General features: G+C 46.5%; 1 protein-coding gene across 1 annotated transcript in view; it reads right to left on the bottom strand.

Moving 5' to 3' along the window:
• map2k1 (mitogen-activated protein kinase kinase 1) overlaps positions 1 to 23,158 on the bottom strand; it is a 66,922-nt gene extending 43,764 nt beyond the window's left edge. The window contains exon 1 of the mRNA XM_060852949.1: positions 22,673 to 23,158. Coding sequence (XP_060708932.1) covers positions 22,673 to 22,752 — 80 coding nt within the window. The 5' untranslated portion in view covers positions 22,753 to 23,158. The remainder of the gene's footprint in view (positions 1 to 22,672) is intronic.
• Between the last annotated feature and the right edge of the window lie 868 nt (positions 23,159 to 24,026).

Below are 24,026 nucleotides of genomic sequence, written 5' to 3'. Positions count from 1 at the left end.
TATACTTTCTCTGGATTCTTGTTATCTCATTTCGGAGGGCTTCCCATTTTCCAGCCGTCCCTTTACCTGCGAACATCTGCCCCCAGTCAGCTTTTGAAAGTTCTTGCCTGATACCATCAAAATTGGCCTTTCTCCAATTTAGAACTTCAACTTTTAGATCTGGTCTATCCTTTTCCATCACTATTTTAAAACAAATAGATTTATGGTCGCTGGCCCCAAAGTGCTCCCTCACTGACACCTCAGTCACCTGCCCTGCCTTGTTTCCCAAGAGTAGGTACGGCTACATACTGAATCAGAAAATTGTCTCGTACACACTTAAGAAATTCCTCTCCATCTAAACCCTTAACACTATGGCAGTCCCAGTCGATGTTTGGGAAGTTAAAATCCCCTACCATAACTACCCTATTATTCTTACAGATAGCTGAGATCTCCTTACAAGTTTGTTTCTCAATTTCCCTCTGACTATTGGGGGGTCTATAATACAGATCTGAAAATGTGTTGCTGGAAAGGCGCAACAGGTCAGGCAGCATCCAAGGAGCAGGAGAATCGATGTTTTGGGCATGAGCCCTTCTTCAGGAATCTATAATACAATCCCAATAAGGTGATCATCCCTTTCTTATTTCCCAGTTCCATCCAAATAACTTCCCTGGATGTATTTCCAGGAATATCCTCCCTTAGTACAGCTGTAATGCTATCCCTTATCAAAAAGGTCACTCCCCCTTCTCTCTTGCCTCCCTTTCTATCCTTCTGTGGCAGTTGTATTCTGGAACATTAAGTTGCCCATCCCTGAGCCAGGTCTCTATAATTGCTATGATATCCCAGTCCCATGTTCCTAACCATGCCTAGAGTTCATCTACCTTCCCTGTTAGGCCTCTTGCATTTAAATAAATGCAGTTAAATTTATTAGTCCTACCTTGTCCCCGCCTGCCCTGACTGTTTAACTCACTTCTGCTCTCAACTGTACCAGTCTCAAATTGATCTCTTTCCTCACTATTTCCCTGGGTCGTCTCCCCCACCCCTCACCTTACTGGTTTAAATCCTCCTGAGCAGCTCTAGGCTAATAGCATGCTGGCCTTCATAACAAGAGGGATATCACTGCAAAGGCCATTTTTGCTCCTTCATAATCTACAGACCGAGAAAATAACACCGTCTTATTCCATTACAAATACTGCCCCAGGTTAAATTATAAGCCATAGCTATTAATTTAAGTTTAATCAAGAGACTTATCTCCGAAAACATATAATAAAGAAAGAATCCACTATACTCACTACTGCAGCCTCTCTCTTGGACAGACTTAAAACAACAATTACCTTATCTGATTCTGTGCTGTGAACTTTGCCCAACAGTTCCTCCAAGATTTGTTGTGAATTTCACTGTTCGTTAATTTTCCCAGATGCATTCCGATGTCCAGCGATACACGAATTCAAACAGCAAAGGCAGTAACTGCAGGTTCTCGCTCTCTCTCGCTCCTGCACTGTCCTCACCATGTGCTTCCTTTGTCTGCTCTTCTCCCTTTTAACCTTCCAAAGTTCCAAAACAATCCAACAGCATATAATACCATAATTGCTGCTCCTGGAATTCGAGGAAATCACCTCCAACACCTAAAATACCTCAAAAAAAAAAGGAGCAGCTCTTACAGCCAGAAATTTTTCCTGTCCTCCACCTTGGATTATTCAATCACAACCTTTTGACGTTGGCCTTGGGAGAAAATAAACCAACGTACAAGATAAAGCACTTCCCAAATTTGCTCATGAATGTTGCTGTAGGTCAGATTTTGAGATTCTGCAGCCTTTTTTTTGGATCTTCACCAATGGGAACAGTTCCTCTGTATCTACCCTCCTGAATCTTATATAATTTTAATGATCTTGATCTAAACCTTAGGAAATATAAGCTATGTTTATGGAACTTAGCCAATGTATTTTAGTACTGCATTCACTCCAAGTCTAACATTTATACCCCATATCAGATCCAGAACACTTTCTTTCTCTCAGTCAAAGACCTGGAACTCCTTCCCTACAAGCATTATGGATGCACCTAGACCAAATGGATGCACAAGTTCAAGAAAGCAGCTTGCTACCACCTGCTCAAGGGTAATTAGGGTTGGGTAATAAATGCTGGCCTAGCTAGTAACGCTCACATGCCACGTATGAATAAAAGTCAAGTCAAACCTGCAATTACATCTGGTTCTAGAGTCAAAATGGCACTGATTTCCCGAAAAATTCATTAAAGTAACCCTAATTCAATGCTCCATTCTGTGCTGGCTTTCTATTGGAGACAATTCTGCGGCAGTATCTTAGTCACTTAGGGTCTTGTTTGTCAGCCACATCTTTCAGAGAAGGGCCACCAAGCTACACATCAATCAGAGAGTGGCAATGCCAGACAGGCCTTTCCCTGAATGAAGACCCTGCAGCCAGAGGCAAGAGCTATGAACAGTTGGCAGATCAATGACCACTACCAAGGAAGCTGTGGGTCCTGCTGGCAGTGTGCCCCCAGAGTTCCAGCATCATGGACTGAGGGCAGTGATGGGGGCAAGATTCATAGGAGGGAGGGGGCAGGGAATATAGAAACAGGGGAAGAAGGTTGGCTCCCAGTTGACACACAATGTCCAGTTGCTAAAATCATTGACTGCCTTAGGTCAGGGGACATCCACCCCACCACAAGGTGACAAGTTACCCGAGGGCAGCAACTGTTGGATAAGCTGCACGGGGTCACTCCTTCCTGCCCAGCTGTTTAACCCCAGCTGGGCAGGCTCTGGCCTGTAAATGTTTCTTAATCAAACACTTTAGGGTCTCAAGTGGCAGGCAACAGTCAGCCTGTCCTGTTGGAGGGATGTAAGGTAGCAGGGAATGGGTGTATCACCAATACTGCATCGAGTTAAGTGCCCTTGTCACCACCTTCAGAAACAGAAGAATCTCACACTTGGACTCTGTCTACAATGAACAACATTATCACCATGGGAACCAATGTGCTCATATGGTCTTTGTTCGAAAAACTATTTGATTTAGGTGTAATCAGAGAAGCAACTCCTTCTCATTCTGGGTGATGTTAACTTTTCCAAAGCAATATTCCATGTGGCACTTTAGTGTGATTTTGGCATTGAGAACAGAATTATCATTGGGTCTATACTGTAGTACAGTAAACCTACAACTAGTGCAGGCTGCTTCAAACTACATTTTACTTAAGATCTTTAGAGTTGGAAAACAATAGTGACTCAACTTTTGGGTTGGATTGGAACCCTGTGCTCCTAAATCTTGTGTAAATATCTAGTTACTGTACTGTGAACTGATCTGGTCCCATTATAAAAGGGTTATTGGTCAAGATACAAAAACAAAATGACTAGAATTAATCAAAACTGAGAGGTTGTACCCATCAGAAGAGAGTTAGCAGACAAGGGTTCTTGTTTTAGAGAAACGAGATAGACAAGAGACCTGGCAGAGGCTTTAAAGATAATGAAAGGTTTGGTAGGGTGGATATAATCTTCGGGTAAAAAATGAGGTCTGCAGATGCTGGAGATCACAGCTGAAAATGTGTTGCTGGTTAAAGCACAGCAGGTCAGGCAGCATCCAAGGAATAGGAAATTCGACGTTTCAGGCATAAGCCCTTCATCAGGAATGAGGAGAGTGTGCCAAGCAGGCTAAGATAAAAGGTAGGGAGGAGGGACTTGGGGGAGGGGCGATGGAGATGTGAAAGGTGGAAGGAGGTCAAGGTGAGGGTGATAGGCCGGAGTGGGGTGGGGGCGGAGAGGTCAGGAAGAAGATTGCAGGTTAGGAGGGCGGTGCTGAGTTGAGGGAACTGACTGAGACAAGGTGGGGGAGGGGAAATGAGGAAACTGGAGAAATCTGAGTTCATCCCTTGTGGCTGGAGGGTTCCCAGGCGGAAGATGAGGCGCTCTTCCTCCAACCGTCGTGTTGTTATGTTCTGCCGGTGGAGGAGTCCAAGGACCTGCATGTCCTTGGTGGAGTGGGAGGGAGAGTTAAAGTGTTGAGCCACGGGGTGGTTGGGTTGGTTGGTCCGGGCGTCCCAGAGGTGTTCTCTGAAGCGTTCTGCAAGTAAGCGGCCCGTCTCCCCAATATAGAGGTAGAAACGGGCGGTGCAGGGTTGTGGGACTATGAGGTTGGAGGCGGTGGATGGGAGATCCCCTGAGGTGATGAGGTTATGGATGGTCTGGGAGATGATGGTTTGGTGGTGGAAGGTGGGGTCGTGGTCGAGGGGGCGATAAGAGGAGGTGTCCGCGAGCTGGCGTTTGGCCTCAGTGGTGTAAAGGTCAGTGCGCCAAACTACTACCGCGCCTCCCTTGTCTAACGGTTTGATGGTGAGGTTGGGATTGGAGCGGAGGGAGTGGAGGGCTGCACGTTCTGAGGGTGAGAGGTTGGAGTGGGTGAGAGGGGTGGACAGGTTGAGTCGGTTAATGTCGCGGTGGCAGTTGGCTATAAATAGATCGAGGGCGGGTAAGAGGCCAGCACGGGGTGTCCAGGTGGATGGGGTGTGTTGGAGGCGGGAGAAGGGGTCGTCAGAGGAGTCTTGGTTGTGAAAGTAGGCACGGAAACGAAGGCGGCGGAAGAATTGGTGGATATAGTCATATAGGCCTGGGATGTGCTTAAACACCAGTATGGATCTGCTGTGCTGTGAATACTGCAACTCCCCACCCCTTTCCGCCTTCTGCAAAGATCATTCCCTCCATGACCACCTGGTCAGGTCCACGCCCCCCTACAACCCACCCTCCCATTCTGGCACTTTTCCCTGCCACCACAGGAACTGTAAAACCTGTGCCCACACCTCCTCCCTCACCTCTATCCAAGGCCCTAAAGGAGCCTTCCACATCCAAAGTTTTACCTGCACATCCACTTGTATCCATTGCTCCCAAAGCGGTCTCCTCTACATTGGGGAAACTGGGCGCCTCCTAGCAGAGCGCTTTAGGGAACATCTCCGGGACACCCGCACCAATCAACCACACCGTTCTGTGGCCCAACATTTCAACTCCCCCTCCCACTCTGCTGAGGACATGGAGGTCCTGGGCCTCCTTCACCGCCGCTCCCTCACCACCAGATGCCTGGAGGAAGAACGCCTCATCTTCCGCCTCGGAACACTTCAACCCCAGGGCATCAATGTGGACTTCAACAGTTTCCTCATTTCCCCTTCCCCCACCTCACCCTAGTTCCAAACTTCCAGCTCAGCACTGTCCCCATGACTTGTCTGGACTTGTCCGACCTGCCTAGCTCCTTTTCCACCTATCCACTCTACCCTCTCCTCCCTGACCTATCACCTTCAACCCCTCCCCCACTCACCCATTGCACTCTATGCTACTTTCTCCCCACCCCCACCCTCCTCTAGCTTATCTCTCCACGCTTGGATGTTGTGGCCATTACAGAGACGTGGGTAGAACAGGGACAAGAATGGCTGTTGCAGGTTCCAGGGTTTAAATGTTTTAGTAGGATCAGACATGGGGGTAAAAAAGGAGGAGGTGTGGCATTACTTGTCAAAGATAGTATTACAGCAGTGGAATGGACGATGGAAGAGGACTTGCCATCTGAGGTAGTTTGGGCTGAGGTTAGAAATAGGAAAGGTGAGGTCACCCTGTTAGGTGTTTTCTACAGGCCTCCTAATAGTCCTAGAGAAGTAGAGGATAATATTGCGAGGATGATTCAGGAAAAGAGTGAAGGTAGCAGGGTGGTTGTTATGGGGGACTTTAACTTCCCAGATATTGACTGGGAGAGCTATAGCTCGAGTTCATTAGATGGGTCAGTGTTTGTCCAATGTGTGCAGGAGGGTTTCCTGACACAATATGTAGACAGGCCAACAAGAGGTGAGGCTATACTGGATTTGGTTCTAGGTAATGAACCAGGCCAGGTGTTAGACTTGGAGGTAGGTGAGCACTTCGGGGACAGTGACCACAACTCGGTGACTTTTACTTTAGTGATGGAGAGGGATAATTGTGCGCCGCAGGGCAAGAGTTATAGCTGGGGGCAGGGAAATTATGATGCAGTGAGGCATGACTTAGGATGTGTGGATTGGAAAAACAGGCTTCATGAGAAGAACACTAATGAGATGTGGGGATTGTTCAAGGAGCAGCTACTACGTGTCCTCAATAAGTATGTACCAGTCAGGCATGGTGTAAAGGGCCTTGTGAGGCAGCCGTGGTTTAGTAAGGAATTGGAATCCCTTGTGAAAGGGAAGAAGGCGGCATATGTAAAGATGAGGCGTGAAGGTTCAGTTGGGGCGATAGAGAGTTATAAGGTAGCCAGGAAGGATCTAAAGAGAGAGCTAAGAGAAGCGAGAAGGGGACATGAAAAGTCTTTAGCTGGTAGGATTAGGGAAAACCCAAAGGCTTTCTATAGGTATGTCAGGAATAAAAGGATGACTAGGGTAGGTATCGGTCCAGTCAAGGATAGTAGTGGGAAGTTGTGTGTGGAGGCGGAGGAGATTGGAGAGACACTGAATGAATACTTTTCATCAGTATTCACTCAGGAACAGGACACTGTTGCTGATGTGAATATGGAGTCACAAATGATTAGAATGGATGGCCTGGAAATATGCAGGGAAGAGGTTCTGGGAATATTGGAGAGGATGAAAATAGATAAGTCTCCTGGGCCTGATGGCATTTACCCTAGGATCCTATGGGAAGCTAGGGAGGAGATAGCAGAGCCATTGGCCTGGATTTTTATGTCGTTATTGTCAACGGGAATAGTACCAGAGGACTGGAGGATAGCAAATGTGGTCCCCTTGTTCAAGAAAGGGAGTAGGGATAGCCCTAGTAACTATAGGCCAGTGAGTCTGACTTCAGTGGTGGGCAAAGTCTTAGAGAGAATGGTAAGGGATAAGATTTATGAACATCTGGATAGGAATAACGTGATCAAGGATAGCCAGCATGGTTTTGTGAAGGGCAGGTCATGCCTCACAAACCTTATTGAGTTCTTTGAGAAGGTGACTAAGGAAGTGGACGAAGGTAAAGCAGTAGATGTTGTGTATATGGATTTTAGTAAGGCGTTCGATAAGGTTCCCCATGGTAGGCTAATGCTAAAACTACAGAGGTATGGCATTGAGGATACATTAGAGGTTTGAATTAGGAATTGGCTGGCTGGAAGGAGACAGAGGGTAGTAGTTGATGGACTATGTTCATCTTGGAGTGCAGTTACTAGCGGTGTACCACAAGGATCTGTTTTGGGACCATTGCTTTTTGTTATCTTTATAAATGATCTAGAGGAAGGGCTTGAAAGCTGGGTAAGCAAGTTTGCGGATGACACAAAAGTCGGTGGAGTTGTGGATAGTGAGGAAGGAAGTGGTAGGTTACAGCGGGATATAGATAGGTTGCAGAGCTGGGCAGAAATGTGGCAAATGGAATTCAATGTAGCCAAGTGTGAAGTCATTCACTTTGGTAGGAGTAACAAGAAGATGGATTACTGGGCTAATGGTAGGCTACTTGGTAGTGTGGATGAGCAGAGGGATCTTGGTGTCCATGTACACAGATCTCTGAAAGTTGCCACCCAGGTAAATAGTGCTGTGAGGAAGGCATATGGTGTACTGGGCTTTATTGGTAGAGGAATTGAGTTCCGGAGTCCTGAGGTCATGTTGCAACTGTATAAGACTCTGGTGCGGCCTCATCTGGAGTATTGTGTGCAGTTTTGGTCGCCATACTATAGGAAGGATGTGGAGGCATTGGAACGAGTGCAGAGGAGGTTTACCAGGATGTTGCCTGGAATGGTAGGAAAATCTTATGAGGAAAGGCTGAGGCACTTGGGGCTGTTCTCATTGGAGAAGAGAAGGTTTAGGGGAGATTTGATAGAGGTGTATAAGATGATTAGGGGTTTAGATAGGGTCGACACTGAGAACCTTTTACCGCTAATGGAGTCAGGTGTTACTAGGGGACACAGCTTTAAATTAAGGGGTGGTAGGTATAGGACAGATGTTAGGGGTAGATTCTTTACACAGCGGGTTGTGAGTTCATGGAATGCCCTGCCAGTAGCAGTGGTGAACTCTCCTTCTTTATGGTCATTTAAGCGGGCATTGGATAGGCATTTGGAAGTTATTGGGCTAGTGTAGGTTAGGTAGGATTCGGTCGGCGCAACATCGAGGGCCAAAGGGCCTGTACTGCGCTGTATCTTTCTATGTTCTATGCTTCAGGCTCTCTGCCTTTATTCCTGATGAAGGGCTTTTGCCCGAAACGTCGATTTCGCTGCTCCTTGGATGCTGCCTGAACTGCTGTGCTCTTCCAGCACCATTGATCCAGAATCTGGTTTCCAGCATCTGCAGTCATTGTTTTTAACCCCTTAACTGTCACTGTTTACATTGATCTCCACTGCATTCCCTGCTCTGAACGTTTGATCCAACAAAATACAGCTGGTTGATTAATGTGTTGCAATAAGGAATCTCAGGGTGCATTTATAAATTCTCAGCTGGATGAATTCCTGAACCCGGATTGAATCAACAGGTGAAGATATGAAGCAGCATCTGAAAGAGTTTCAACCAAGGTTTCAAGACTAACAAATATATCAAATAACTTTCAGTAGCTGGTGAATGAGCATAAATTGAGGATCGCTACTGAAGGGGAGGTTGATAGCTTTTCCAGCTAAAGATTGGAATGCACTGTGGTAAAGAATTATTGAAGCCAAGCTAATAAAGACATTTAATGGGAAATTTAGGTGAAGAAAAAAGTTAAATATTATGAAAAAAATCACTCAGGGATTTGAGAATAGCTGTGGTTCTGACTTCAAATCCCACCCCAGGGTTTCAGTACAAAGCTGAAGGTCAGCACCACTCCAATGCAGTAATGTCGGCGTGCTGCACTATCAGAGGTGCGGTCTTTTGGATGAGATATAAAATTGAAACTCCACCCACCTGCTCAGGGGGAATATAGTGTATTCAATGGTGTTATTTTGAAGCAGAGCGACAGGGCATTATCCCTGGTACCTGAGCCAATATTTATTGGATAATCAATAATACACACAAAATACAAATTTGTTCATGAACACATCACTGTCTGAGACAATTTCCTCTGTGCATACTGGCAGCCTTTCCCCAATTTCCAACAATGACTACACTTCAAAAATATTTGAATGGCTGCGAAACACAGATACATGGTAACGGTGAAAAACACTTCATAAATGCAATGCTTTCTTTAGATAGTTCTGACCTGTAACTAGCTGGAACTCAATGGGCTAAAGCTTTTTAATATTCTGATTTACCTCCGGGCTCGTAGGTGAAACAACTGGCACATCACTCAGTTTGTTCTCATGCACTCCACCGATCAGTGACCAAGATTAACATTTATTAAACTTTGGAAGCAAGCCAATGGTATCTATCACCAACTTTTCATTTATGTTTGTTTACACCTTTAATACAGCAAATAGTCCCTATTTAACAAACAGGTGCAATATTAGTTAAAATTTGACACAAGATGGGGCAGGTGACCAAAACCTTGATCAAAAAGGTACATTTAACTGAGTATCTTAAAGGATGAGGAAAGGTTTAGGGAAAGAATTCCAGAGCTTAGAGCCAAATCAGCTGAAGGCACAGCTTCTAATGGTGGAGGAATTATTATCAGGTAAAAAATGAGGTCTGCAGATGCTGGAGATCACAGCTGAAAATGTGTTGCTGGTCAAAGCACAGCAGGCCAGGCAGCATCTCAGGAATAGGGAATTCGACGTTTCGAGCATAAGCCCTTCATCAGGAATGAGAGAGAGTAGCCAAGCAGGCTAAGATAAAAGGTAGGGAGGAGGGACTTGGGGGAGGGGCGATGGAGGTGGGATAGGTGGAAGGAGGTCAAGGTGAGGGTGATAGGCTGGAGTGGGGTGGGGGCGGAGAGGTCAGGAAGAAGATTGCAGGTTAGGAGGGCGGTGCTGAGTTGAGGGAACCGACTGAGACAAGGTGGGGGGAGGGGAAATGAGGAAACTGGAGAAATCTGAATTCATACCTTGTGGTTGGAGGGTTCCCAGGCGGAAGATGAGGCACTCCTCCTCCAGCCGTCGTGTTGTTATGTTCTGCCGGTGGAGGAGTCCAAGGACCTGCATGTCCTCGGTGGAGTGGGAGGGAGAGTTAAAGTGTTGAGCCACGGGGTGGTTGGGTTGGTTGGTCCGGGCATCCCTGAGGTGTTCTCTGAAGCGTTCCGCAAGTAAGTGGCCTGTCTCACCAATATAGAGGAGGCCACATCGGGTGCAGCGGATGCAATAGATGATGTATGTGGAGGTACAGGTGAACTTGTGGCAGATATGGAAGGATCCCTTGGGGCCTAGGAGGGAAGTGAGTGTGGAGGTCTGGGCGCAAGTTTTACATTTCCTGCGGTTGCAGGGGAAGGTGCCGGGGGTGGAGGTTGGGTTGGTGGGGGGTGTGGATCTGACGAGGGAGTCACGAAGGGAGTGGTCCTTGCGGAACGCTGATAGGGGAGGGGAGGGAAATATATCCTTGGTGGTGGGGTCCGTTTGGAGGTGGCGGAAATGACGGCGGATGATACGTTGTATGCGGAGGTTGGTGGGGTGGTAGGTGAGAACCAGTGGGGTTCTGTCTTGGTGGCGGTTGGAGGAGCGGGGCTCAAGGGCGGAGGAGCGGGAAGTGGAGGAGATGCGGTGGAGGGCATCGTCGATCACGTCTGGGGGGAATCTGCGGTCCTTGAAGGAGGAGGCCATCTGGGCTGTGCGGTGTTGGAACTGGTCCTCCTGGGAGCAGATGCGGCGGAGACGAAGGAATTGGGAATATGGGATGGCGTTTTTGCAGGGGGCAGGGTGGGAGGAGGTGTAGTCCAGGTAACTGTGGGAGTCAGTCGGTTTATAATAGATGTCTGTGTTGAGTCGGTCGCCCGAGATAGAGATGGAAAGGTCTAGGAAGGGGAGGGAGGAGTCTGAGACAGTCCAGGTGAATTTGAGGTCAGGATGGAAAGTGTTAGTAAAGTTGATGAACTGTTCAACCTCCTCGTGGGAGCACGAGGCAGCGCCGATACAGTCATCGATGTAGCGGAGGAAAAGGTGGGGGGTGGTGCCAGTGTAGTTGCGGAAGATATTATCAGGCCCCACAAGACCCCAGAGGTCTCGGATGGTGGTGAGGATGGACAAGTTTACAGAGTCAGAGCAGCCAGACAGGGATTTGAAAAAAACTGACATTTTAAAATGAATCTGTTTTAGTGATGAGGCCCTACAGTAAGATGCAAAATGGCAGGGCAAATATAAAGAGACTACAAATAATAATGGTCATTAAGCTCATCGACACACGAGGCCAAGTGCTGATGGACACAGGTTTGCTACCGAGTTGTAAATGTCACCATTCTGCTCTGGAGAGTGTTGAGAAAAAGGGGACTCATTTTAAAATTACCTTTATTTTGTTAGCAGCACCATCAGTGCAGAGAATATGTAATTTATTCAAAAGCAATTGGAGAGAGGAAAAATACACAATGAAACAAAGCCAATCGCTGGCTTTAATCAGAGGCTCTAATCTTACCATCAATAAAGGAGGAAAAGGATTTGCATCGCTTGGAACATTTAAACAAAATTGTCACAATGTATGAGAACATAAGAATTGCTGTTGTCTCGATAAATGTGACAACTATTTACATCACATGAACAGTGAGTGAGAGAAAAAATGACCAGCTAATTGGCTTTGGCAATATTTGGCTCATTGATGGTAGGTGGTTAAATATCAGGAGCCTGGATTCAAGTGCTTCAACAAGGAGTGTTACTGCCTTTGGTTCTTGTGGCGTAGTCACAATATCACTATAACAGCATTCCAGAATGTTCTTAAGACACAGGTTCAAAACACCACGGCAAATGGCGAAATTTGAATTCAGTAAGTAAGTGGGAGAGAGAGCTGGTCCAACCATCCATATCAAAGGCACCTCATCTATGACTATCGATGGGGCGGCTTGAATTCCATCTGCCATTTCTCTGCCCATCTTTCCAATTTATCTATATTCTGCTGTATTCTGACAGTCCTTTTTCCAATCTGCTACTCCACTGGGCAACATAGTGGCACAGTGATTCGCACTGTTGCCTCACAGCGCCAGAGACCCGGTTCAATTCCCGCCTCAGGCAACTGACTGTGTGGAGTTTGCACATTCTCCGTGTCTGCGTGGATTTCCTCCGGGTGCTCCAGCTTCCTCCCAGAGTCCAAAAATGTGCAGGTTAGGTGAATTGGCCATGCTAATTTGCCCGTAGTGTTAGGTGAAGGGGTAAATGTAGGGGAATGGTACTGGGAGAGTTGGTGTGGACTTGTTGGGCCGAAAGGCCTGTTTCCACACTGTATGTAATCTAATCTAATTGGACTGGTCCATTCTGGTGGTGCAGTGGAGCTATTCCTATCTCTGAGCCAGGATTCCCTGATTCAAGTCCCACCTTCTCCAAAACAGTTAGGGCGGCACGGTGGCACAGCGGTTAGCACTGCTGCCTCACAGCACCAGAGACCCGGGTTCAATTCCCAACTCAGGCGACTGTGTGGAGTTTGCACATTCACCCCGTGTCTGCGTGGGCTTCCTCCGGGTGCTCCAGTTTCCTCCCACAATCCAAAAGATGTGCAGGTCAGGTGAATTGGCCATGCTAAATTGCCCATAGTGTTAGATGAAGGGGTAAAGATAGGGGTATGGGTGAGTTGCGCTTCAGCGGGTCGGTGTGGACTTGTTGGGCCAAAGGGCCTGTTTCCACACTGTAAGTAATCTAATCAAATCTAAAAAAAGTGTCATCACCTGTCTGAACATCTTCTCAGCATAGCTAGTTCTATCAATTCCCAGAAGTTTTACATTAATTTTGTAGCTGCCTGTATTAAAGTGACACAAACAAGAGATTTTCATGAAGCCTTTTATGAAGCCACTCAAAATTTGGGTGGCTGTGGTTAGCAGTGCTGTGTCACAGTGCCAGGGAACTGGGTTCAAACCCTATCTTGGGGGTCTGACTGTGTGGAAGTGCACATTCTCCCAGTATGTGTGTGTGGATTTCCACAAGGTAATCCAGTTTCTTCCCACAGTCCAAAGATGTGTAGATTAGATGGATTGGCCATGCTAAAAATGTAGAATTACAAGGATTGGGTGGGGGGCGCGGGGGGGGGCGGAGTGTAGATGGGATGCTCTTCAGAGGGTCAGTGCAGCCACAAATGGGTTGAACGGCCTATTTCCACAATGTAGGGATTTTATGATTCTAAATTAGATCACAATTGATTCATATTTAATTCCATCCACAATCATCCACCCTTGATTGAAACGCTTAACATCCTTATCAAGGAACAAGCAAACTCTCAAACTACAGAACTCTCAACATAAAGACAGATTTAAAATGATCACATAATCTTTAACATCCACTTGAGGATCTCATGTAAAGAAGGTGCCTAAGGAAATGCAGCACCTTCATTGTCAACTTAAAATACTAATGAGACCAAGACCCATACTTCAGACCAAGTGGTGACAATGCTACAAAGAGCTGAAAAGAATGATATTCATTTCTATAGCACCTTTCCCGACCTAAAGACATCCTGAAGTGTAATGCAGCCAATGAAGCTAATGCTGCAATTCCTTCAAATCAGAGAGCGAATAGTGAAATATGAGATACATTGGGAGGTCTGGGGGGGACCAGGCAACGACATCATTGTTTTCTGTACCTGTTCAAGAGATTTTAATCACTGAGGGTAATGGAATGAAATTTATATTTAGAGGACTAGAATAATAGAAGGTTGAAGCTTTGCTTTAGCTGTACAAGGCTCTAGTTAGACCACACCACAAGTTACTGGCAGCAGGTTTGGCCACTACATTTTGGAAAGGATATACCAGCTTTGATTTGCAAGTCTACCAGAATGATAGCTGAACTCCAAACAAAATCAAACATGTGAAAAAGGGCACACAAACTAGAGTTGCATTAAGATGAAATTTACATCATTAAAAGGATAATGTGATCAGGTTTTCATGATTTTTAGGGACACAGATAAAGACAGTAGAGCAAAACTAATTTTAATATGGCCTATACACCTGCCAACATGCTAATTTTTTAAAAAGACAGGTAATGTTAGTTGAGGAATAAATATTTTTCAGAACACTGGGGAGAATCCCTCTGCTCTCTTTGAACCAGAGCCACGGATTCATTTACAACCAGCTGAGTGGGCAGACAGGGCATCAGTTTAAACAGCTCAAAGGATGAAATTGCGACAGCGCGACCCTCCCTCAGCGCCAACCTTCCCTGAGCATCGACCCTCCCAGAGCACCGGCCCTCTGACTGTGCCACCCTCCCTGAGCACTGACCTTCTGACCGTGCCACCCTCCCTGAGCACTGACCCTCTGACTGTGCCACCCTCCCAGAGCACCGGCCCTCTGACTGTGCCACCCTCCCTGAGCACTGACCCTCTGACTGTGCCACCCTCCCCGAGCACTGACCCTCTGACTGTGCCACCCTCCCCGAGCACTGACCCTCTGACTGTGCCACCCTCCCCGAGCACTGACCCTCTGACCGTGCCACCCTCCCTGAGCACTGCACTGGAAAGATCAGCCTCGATTTTTGAGCTCAAATTATTGGAGTGTGATTTGAATCCACAATCTCCTGACTCAGAGGTGAGAATATTACCCACTGAGCTCTAGCTGACAACTAAACTGTTATTCTGTACTAAAATTACATTAATTTCCTTCACTTCTTCCAAAGGTAATAAAGTTTAAAACTACATTTGGGAATATTAACCCGTTTCTGTACCCTACAAATAACATACTCAATCTCAGCAAATCCTGAACTAAGAGAAAGTGAGGTCTGCAGATGCGGGAGATTACAGTCGAGGGTGTGTTACTGGAAAAGCCCCGGAGGTCAGGCAGCATCTGAGGAGCAGGAAAATCACGTTTCAGGCAGGAGCCCTTCATCAGGAATGAGGGCGGGAGCCTCGGGAGTGGGAGTGGGAGGGGTTGGGGGGAAGGGGGGGTTGGGGGGAAGGGGGGGTTGGGGGGAAGGGGGGGTTGGGGGGAGGGGGGGGCGGGCGGGGGAAAGAGGTGGGAACGTAGCTGAGAGTGCAATAGATGGGGTAAAGGTGATAGGTCAGAGGGGAGGGTGGTGCAGGTAAGTGGAAAGGAAGATTGACAGGTGGGACAGGTCATGGGGGCAGTGCTGAGCTAGAAGCTTGGAACTAGGGTAAGGGGTGGGGGTAGGGGAAATGAGGAAACTGGTGAAGCCCACATTGATGCCCTGGGGTTGAAGGGTCCCGAGGTGGAAGATAAGGTGTTCTTCCTCCAGATGTCAGATGGTTAGGGAGGGGCAATACAGGAGGCACAGGACTTGCACGTCCTAGGCAGAGCGGGAGGTGACGGGGGGGGGTTGGGGAGTTGAAATGTTTGGCCACGGGGTGGTGGGGGTTGGTTAGGGAGACTGGACGCCTTCTCGCAGAGCGCTTTAGAGAACATCTCCGGGATACCCACACCAGCGTAGAGGAGACTGCATCGGGAGCAACGGATTCAATAAATAACGTGTGAAAGTGCATGAGAAACTTGATGGATGTGGAAGGCTCCTTTGGGCCTTAGATGGAGGTGGTGGGGGAAGGGGGTGGTGTGGGTGCAGGTTTTACAATTCCTGCAGTGGCAGGGGAAGGTGGCTTGTTAGGGGAGCATGGACCTGACCAGGTAGTCGCAGAGGGAATGGTCTCTGTGGAAAGCAGATAGGGGTGAGGAGGGAAATATATCCCTGGTGGTTTGTTGGTGGCAGAAGTGTCGGCTGTTGATGCGGTTTATGCGAAGGTTGTTGGGGTGGGGGTGGTGGGGGTGGGGTTGGGGGGGTGTGGTTCTGTCCTTGTTGCGGTTGGAGGGATGGGGTTTGAGGACGGTGGTGTGGGATGTGGATGAGATGCATTGAGGGCATCTTCAACCATGTGGGAGGAGAAGTTATGGTCTTTAAAAAGGAGGCCGCCATTTGGTGTGTTCTGTGGTGGAACTGGTCCTCCTGGGAGTAGATACAGCGGAGGAATTGGGAATATGGGATGGCATTTTTGCAGGTGGAGTAATCCAGGTAGCTGTGGGAGTCGGTGGCCTCCTTTTTAAAGACCAACATTTCCCCTCTCACATTGTTGAAGATGCCCTCCAACGCATCTCATCCATGTCCCGCACCATCCCCCTCAAACCCAACCCCTCCAACTGCAACAAGTACAGAACCCACCCACCACCACCCCAGTCCCTACCTTCCACCCCACCAACCTCCACATAAACTGCACCACCCGCTAACATTTCCATCACCTACAAATAGACCCCACCCGCAGGGATATATTTCCCTCTCCACCCCATTCGCTTTCCGCAAAGACCATTCCCTCTGCGACTATCGCATCAGGTCCACTCCCCCTAACAACCCACCCTCCCCTCCTGGCACCTTCCCCTGCCACCACAGGAATTGTAAAACCTGCACCCACACCTTCCCCACCCCCTCACCACCATCTAAGGCCCCAAAGGAGCCTTCCACCTCCAAAGTTTCTCATGCACTTTCACATGCTATTTATTGTATCCGTTGCTCCCGATGCAGTCTCCTCTACATTGGGGAGACTGGACGCCTTCTCGCAGAGCGCTTTACAGAATATCTCCGGACACCCGCACCAATCACCCAGTGGCTGAACATTTCAACTCCTCCTCCCACTCTGCTGAGGGCATGCAGGTCCTGGGCCTCCTCCATCGCCACTCCCTCATGCCTTCTCATGGGCTTCAGCTTTGCCTTATCTTCTGCCTCAGGACCCTTCAACCCCATGGCATTAATTTGGACTTCACCAGTTTCCTCATTTCCCCTCCGCCCACCCTACCCCAGTTCCAACCTTCCAGCTCAGCACCATCCTCATGACCTGTCCTACTTGTCAATCTTCCTTCCCACCTATCCGCTGCACCTTCCTCCCCAACCTAACACCTTTAACCCCACCTCCGTCCACCTATTGCACTCTCAGCTACCTTCACCCCAGCCCCACCCCCTCCCATTTATCTCTCCACCCAGAGGCTCCCAGCCTCATTCCTGATGAAGGGCTCTGGCCCAAAACATCGATTCACTAAATCCTGAACTAAACCTTTGCCAATTGTGTGCAAGAAAATTAATATTTAAATTTATGTTAATATTCAATCTTCTTTATTTTAAAAAAATTCCCTTTGCACACATTTACTTTCCAGTTATTTAAAGTCTTTCTTTATGTTTCAGAGGCAAGATCATCCAGTTTGGATATTTCTCCTTCTCTGCTGAAAATGTTGACTAACTTGTCAACTTCAACAGATACCCGTTCTCCTTTAACGCAGTTGCATTTTTGTCACTTCACTCGTCAGACAGATCCCTGTTTGAGAGAATTTTAATATTTTTGATGCTGACATAGTTCTCAACTGATGCAAACTGAACATGGGGTAGCAATACTGATAACCAAAACAGTAGGATTTTAAAAGTTCAGAGGAATAGTTCTGATATTTAAGAGAATGACAAAATGAATTGTTTGCTGATGAGTTTCACCTCCACAGAGTAAGTGCCCAGCCAGTAGCTCCAACAGCCAGTCAGGCAGCATCCAAGGAGCAGTAGTCGGCGTTTTGGGTATAAGCCCTTCATCAGGCATTCCTGTGCTTTTCCAACACCACACTTTTTGACTCTGCTTTTAACTGGTCCCTGTTACTTAGCCAACTCCAGAAAGATTAATGGGCAGTTTCAGCTCTTTAATTAAAGGCTGGAAATTTCCTCATTTAACCATAAGGCAGCAAGATTCTGTTCTTCACTTCAAATGGACACAGACATCACAGCAGGCAGCACTGTTTTAAACAAAGCCATTTATGATCATCCTGTAAAGTTACACCTTTGTGAAGTCAGAAGGTTGATGAGGGTAATACAGCTGATCTGGTGCATGTGGACTTTCAAAAGCTGTATGCTAAAGTGTTAACATTTAACAGGATGCCAGCAAAGCTGAAGCCCATGAGATAAAGGGGATAGTAGCAACATGGATGTGAGGTTGGCTGAGTGACAGGGAACAGTGTGTTGGTTGTTTTCCAAACTGAAGGCAAGTACACAGCAAGTTCCCCAGAGTATATGCCTACACCACTGTTTTCAATTGTTATAAGAATGGTTTAAAAGAATGAATTCAGGGAAGAGGAACATTACTTTGATGCAGGTAGTCCCAATTTCTCCAATTTGTTTTCATTTGGGAACAGAATGTGGAGAGGAGGCTTGCTGAAGGAGTCCAAATATCATGAAGGGTCTGGACAGAGTCAACAGGGAGAAAAAGCCAAGAATCAAAAGGGAATAAAAGCAAAACACTGACTGCTGGAAATCTGAAATAGAAACAGGAACTCTGGAGGGGCTTGACATGTCTGGTGGTATCTGTGGAGAGAAACAGAGTTCATGTTTGAGTCCTTAATTCTGTTTCTCTCTCCACAGATACCACCAGGCCTGAGTCTCTTTGGCATCAAAGGGTATCAACTTAAGTTCAATCATATAAGACATTGGTTAGGCCACTGTTGGAGTATTGTGTGCAGTTCTGATCTCCTTCCTATCGGAAAGATGTTGTGAAACTTGAAAGGGTTCAGAAAAGATTTACAAGGATGATGCCAGGGTTTGAGCTACAGGGAAAGGCTAAACAGGCTAGGGCTGTTTTCCCTGGAGCGTCAGAGGCTGAGGGGTGACCTTACAGAGGCTTATAAAATCATGAGGGGCACGGATAGGATAAATAGACAAGGTCTTTTCCCAGGGGTATGGGAGTCCAGAAATAGAGGGCATAGGTTTAGGGTGAGAGGGGAAAGATATAAAAGAGACCTAAGGGGCAACTTTTTTCAGGCAGAGGGTGGTGCATGTGTGGAATGAGCTGCCAGTGTGGAACTGGTACAATTACACCATTTAAAAAGGTACCTGGGATGGGTATATGAATAGGAATGGTTTGGAGGGATATGTGCCGGGTGCTGACAAATGGGACTAGATTAGGTTAGAATAGATGGTTGGCATGGACGAGTTAGACCGAAAGGTCTGTTTCTTTGCTGCACATCTCTAGGATTCTATGTTACATGAACAGTATCAAATGGAAGAGAGTTTCATCATTCTATGGGGTAGAGCCCCTTGGGTTGCAACCACAGCTGATTTAAAATAGGCCAACCCCAGGATTTTACAATCTCCCGTACTGCTTTTTCAGATTGTTTGTTATAATTTTTGAAAATGCTACTATCTCAAACAACAGCTATAAGAATAAATAAGCAGCCCCCTGCCCCGAGCATTCACAGTCTATTTGGAAAGTTGTGCCTCATTAGCAACAGGACTATCCGTTGCAATTGGAAGTGGAGCACCTGAGATCATTCAAGGCAGAAGACTTGCATTTATATAAGAATTTTCACAACCTCAGGATCTCCCAGACTGGGTTAAAGCCAATAAAGTAATTCTTGAAGTGTTGTGTTGTAGGAAGCATAGCAGTAAATTCGTAGACAAGAGATCCCACAGACAGACCTGTGATGGATAAACACTAGTCTCAGGTAATGATCAGATTCTCTCTGCTCTTCTTTGAAAGCATGCCATCCAACCTTATACATCCACCTGAGGGTGTTCACACTGACTTGGTTTAACATCGAACTTTGATGCCCTTGACCATGCAGCACCTCCTCACTGTTACATTGGAGGGTTATTTGCTAAAGTGTTTGAAAGCAAACTTCAACCCATTTTCTCCTGACTCAATAATCCACAATAGACCTTAACAGGGGAGCTCAATCTTTGTGGAGACTGAGGGGGGGCTGGAGCATCAACAGCTCACTCTGAAGTTTTGGAGCCTTGAGGGGCCTTCCAGTCTGACAAAGTGAAAAGTAACCACAAGTGGAAGCCTAAATGGCCCGGCTGACAGGTGTTAATGCTCAGAGTGGGCACTCCATTACCAAATTATTATAACCAGTGTTCACCTACTGCTTGGAACAAAAAGATTATCCTTATTTGTGAGATAACCTGAAATTTAGGCTGACACTCCTGAACAGTACAGAAGGGGTGGCTGAGTGGTTAGCACTGCTGTTTCACCGTGCCAAGGAACCGGGTTTGATTCCTGCTCGAATGACTGTGTGGAGTTTGCACCTTCTCCGTGTCTGCATGGGTTTCCCCTGGGTGCTCTGGTTTCTTCCCACAATCCAAAGATGTGCAGGCCAGGTGAACTGGTGTGCTAAATTGCCCATAATGTTAGGTGCATTAGTCAGGTGGTAAATGTAGGGTAATGAGTCTGGGTGGGTTATTCTTCAGAGGGTCGGTGTGGACTTGTTGGGCCAAATGGCCTGTTCCACACTGTATAGAATCAAATCTAATCTAATCTAATCATCTACGCTGTCAGAGGGACCATCTTTCCGACTAAACATTAAACCACGGCCCATCTGCTTCAAAGGTCACCTCATTTACTTAATGTCACAAGTAAATGCAGGAAGAACGCAAAGAAAAAATATTACATTTGATCGAATCTCAAACTAATGATGTCATTCATGACTGTTCCAAATGCTGGGATCATCACTCTAGGCATTTTTTTAGAAACCAAAATAAAAAGGAATTTCCCCCCAATATATCAGCTCATCTAAAGTTGTTGTGGTTCTGCTCGCCGAGCTGGAAGTTTTTGCTGCAAACGTTTCGTTCCCTGGCTAGGGAACATCATCAGTGCTGTTGGAGCCTCGTGTGAAGCGCTGCTTTGATGTTTCTTCCGGTATTTATATTGGTTTGTTCTTGCCGCTTCCGGGTGTCAGTTTCAGCTGCAGTGATTTGTATATGGGGTCCAGGTCGATGTGTCTGTTGATGGAGTTTGGGGATGAATGCCATGCTTCTAGGAATTCTCTGACTGTTCTCTGTCTGGCTTGTCCTATGATAGTGGTGTTTTCCCAGTCAAATTCATGTTGCTGGTTGTCTGAGTGTATGGCTACTAGAGATAGCTGGTCTCTACAAGGGTACACAGGAAACCAACACACACAGACCAAGTCTTAAACTATGAAAGTAACCACCCCAACACACACAAACGAAGCTGCATCAGGACACTATTCAAAAGGGCCACAACACACTGCAGTACACCAGAACTGCGAAAAGAGGAAGAGGAACATCTATACAAGGTATTCGCCAAAAATGGATAGCCACGCAACTTTATCACCAGATGCCTAAGAGATAGACCGAGGAACGAGGACATGCCACAACCAAAAGGACTAGCCACTCTACCATACGTCAGGAGCGTCTCAGAACTGACAGCCAGACTACTGCGACCCTTAGGACTCATAACAGCACACAAGCCAACATCCACGCTCAGACAACTCACTAGAACAAAGGACCCAATACCCAGCATGAGCCAAACTAACGTAGTTTACAAAATACCATGCAAGGACTGCACAAAACACTATATAGGACAAACAGGAAGACAGCTAACAATCCGCATCCATGAACATCAGCTAGCCACAAAACGACACGACCAGCTATCTCTAGTAGCCATACACTCAGACAACCAGCAACATGAATTTGACTGGGAAAACACCACTATCATAGGACAAGCCAGACAGAGAACAGTCAGAGAATTCCTAGAAGCATGGCATTCATCCCCAAACTCCATCAACAGACACATCGACCTGGACCCCATATACAAATCACTGCAGCTGAAACTGACACCCGGAAGCGGCAAGAACAAACCAATATAAATACCGGAAGAAACATCAAAGCAGCGCTTCACACGAGGCTCCAACAGCACTGATGATGTTCCCTAGCCAGGGAACGAAACGTTTGCAGCAAAAACTTCCAGCTCGGCGAGCAGAACCACAACAACGGATACCTGAGCTACAAATCTTCAATCAGATTTTAATCATCCAAAGTGCCGTGGGATGCAGAACAACAGAATCCAGACAAGAGAGAAAGAGAGAGGGAAATAAGGAAATGTGGAGAAAACAGACAGACACAAGGAGAAAGTATCTGAAATACATCAGAATTCTCTGCTGGCCTGGTTAAAAGGTATGCTTTCATTATTTATATTAGCATACAACTGAAAACTAAAAATTCCAAAGATTTTTCCAATTCCCCCAACACTACTGATTATGACACTGTAACATGAAATTACACATTTTAATTTACATCCCTGGACTTCCATATAAATTCAAATATGTTACTCATCTACACATTCTTCCGGCCAACATTAACCAGTTTAAATCCCTGTGTTCACATTGACAATGCAGCCTTGTCACAATTTAATCACATCGCCCATGAAATGGTGTGCTGCCACCACAGGCACAAGGTTGTAATTACAGTGTGATGTTTACATAGAATCATTTGCAAAGGAAACCGTCCATGGGAATGTATAAAGTGGAAAAGAATGGAATATAATTATTTATATTAAACCCCCTAAACCTCTCCTCCTTTAAGATGACACTTGGTTCTGAGCCCCTCCGTTCACTCCTTTGAAGGGTTTCTTCCAAAAGCCCATAGAGGGTCAGAGTCACCTAGATACTCTGCCCACAAGGTTTCAATAACATGTTTATCACCGGGGAGTGGCGGAGGTTTTTTTTTGAACTAGGCTGTTTCGACATGTGTAAATGTTGCAGCAACAAAAGAAATACAAGCTCTTTCTGAATCACTTTCCTTCCTAATCTCTGAAATAACCCAGGCCCACGCCCTGCGGGTCTCAGGTTAAACCTACTCTGAAACTGCAGGGAAAAAAACATTGCCCGCCATCCCAACCAAGAAACACCCTCATTCACCCGCTCAAGGCAACGCGATGAACCTGCGGTAATGCTGCTGTTCCCGGGATAATGAGAGATGAAGAGGAATTCTCTTACTCTGCGGAAGTGGTCCCATTCAGAGCCGAGCCATCGGGACTTGGGTGTAGCTGGATCGGTCCCGGCTTCTTCTTGGGCATGGTGTGGCCGGAGGGTTTACACACACACACGTGTGGATGTGTATATGTGTGTGAGAGGTTGGTGTCTGCCCGAGTAGGAGCTGCTCCTTCGCTGAGCCGCCGCTGTCACCCACTTTGCAGACTCAGTTCCGCCTTCTCCCGGAGAGGCTGCTCGCGAGAAGCGTCAAATGCTGCGATCTCTCGTTTCCTGAGGATCTAGAGCAGCCTCTGAACCCCCCTCTAGCCCCTGGCTCCCCTTCTCCAGGGAGATCCCAGTGTCCTCTCACTGTCACCCCCTCTCCCTCTCACTGGAGCCCAAGTCACAGTGTAACAAAGCTGCAGCCTCCTGATAGACTTCACTCAGCTCCACACGATGATACCTCCCAGGCCCTCAGGGAGAACATTCTTTCCCTGTCCATAAAATCGTCAATCCCAACCCGGATTTGCGGAAATGCGTCACCGATACCTTCACACACAAAAAAAATGGCATGCAATTTAAACCCGAGCCGTGCACTGCTCAGTCAGTGCTGGACAGAGGGAAGTATTTCATCCAGGACAGTTCTGTATCAGTACAATCCGCTCCTCACTTTAACAGACCGATCTCAGCGCAGGACTAACAGGGTCAGTTACTATAGGTAACAGTCAAAATTAAGAACTATACCACCCCCACCCCCCTCCATTATAACTAGAGAATATTTGAGGAAAAGCAAGTGAATATATAAACTTTGAATATTTAGAAGTGATTATTTTATAACATGTTTTATTTGGTCTCTATAAAAAGTGCTTTAAAATGTTATTTAATAATCAATGTGTGATTAAACTTTATGTTTGTTTTGAATGAAAATTACAACACTTCCCAATGAAGACAATGAAAGACCGTGATAGGTTTACATAAGCATTCCCATTATTGAATATGGACAGAGGAATAACTGTTTATAATTACCAGCATCAGGACAGACTGAGTTATATTTATATAGCATCTTTCTCAATTCAGGATATCACCAAGTCTTTCAGTTAGTGAAGTACTGTACTTTTTCAAGATGATACATGATACGGGGCAGATAAATGCATTCTTCAGCTGTAAACTCCACTCCCCGTTCACTCCATGTGGATCAAATAGTAACGCTTTATACTTATTGTCAATGTTTTTGGCCACACTATCAAACTTTCCTATTAAAAAAAATTGTTCACATTTTACTGACTGGGTCACTGTAATTGCATAGATTCCTGATGAAGGGCTTTTGCCAGAAACGTCGACTCTCCTGCTCCTCGGATGCTGCCTGACCTGCTGTGCT

This window comes from Hemiscyllium ocellatum, chromosome 39, assembly GCF_020745735.1.
Source record: "Hemiscyllium ocellatum isolate sHemOce1 chromosome 39, sHemOce1.pat.X.cur, whole genome shotgun sequence".
In the NCBI taxonomy this organism is placed as follows: domain Eukaryota; kingdom Metazoa; phylum Chordata; class Chondrichthyes; order Orectolobiformes; family Hemiscylliidae; genus Hemiscyllium; species Hemiscyllium ocellatum.
This window is presented reverse-complemented; position numbering and strand designations above follow the sequence as displayed.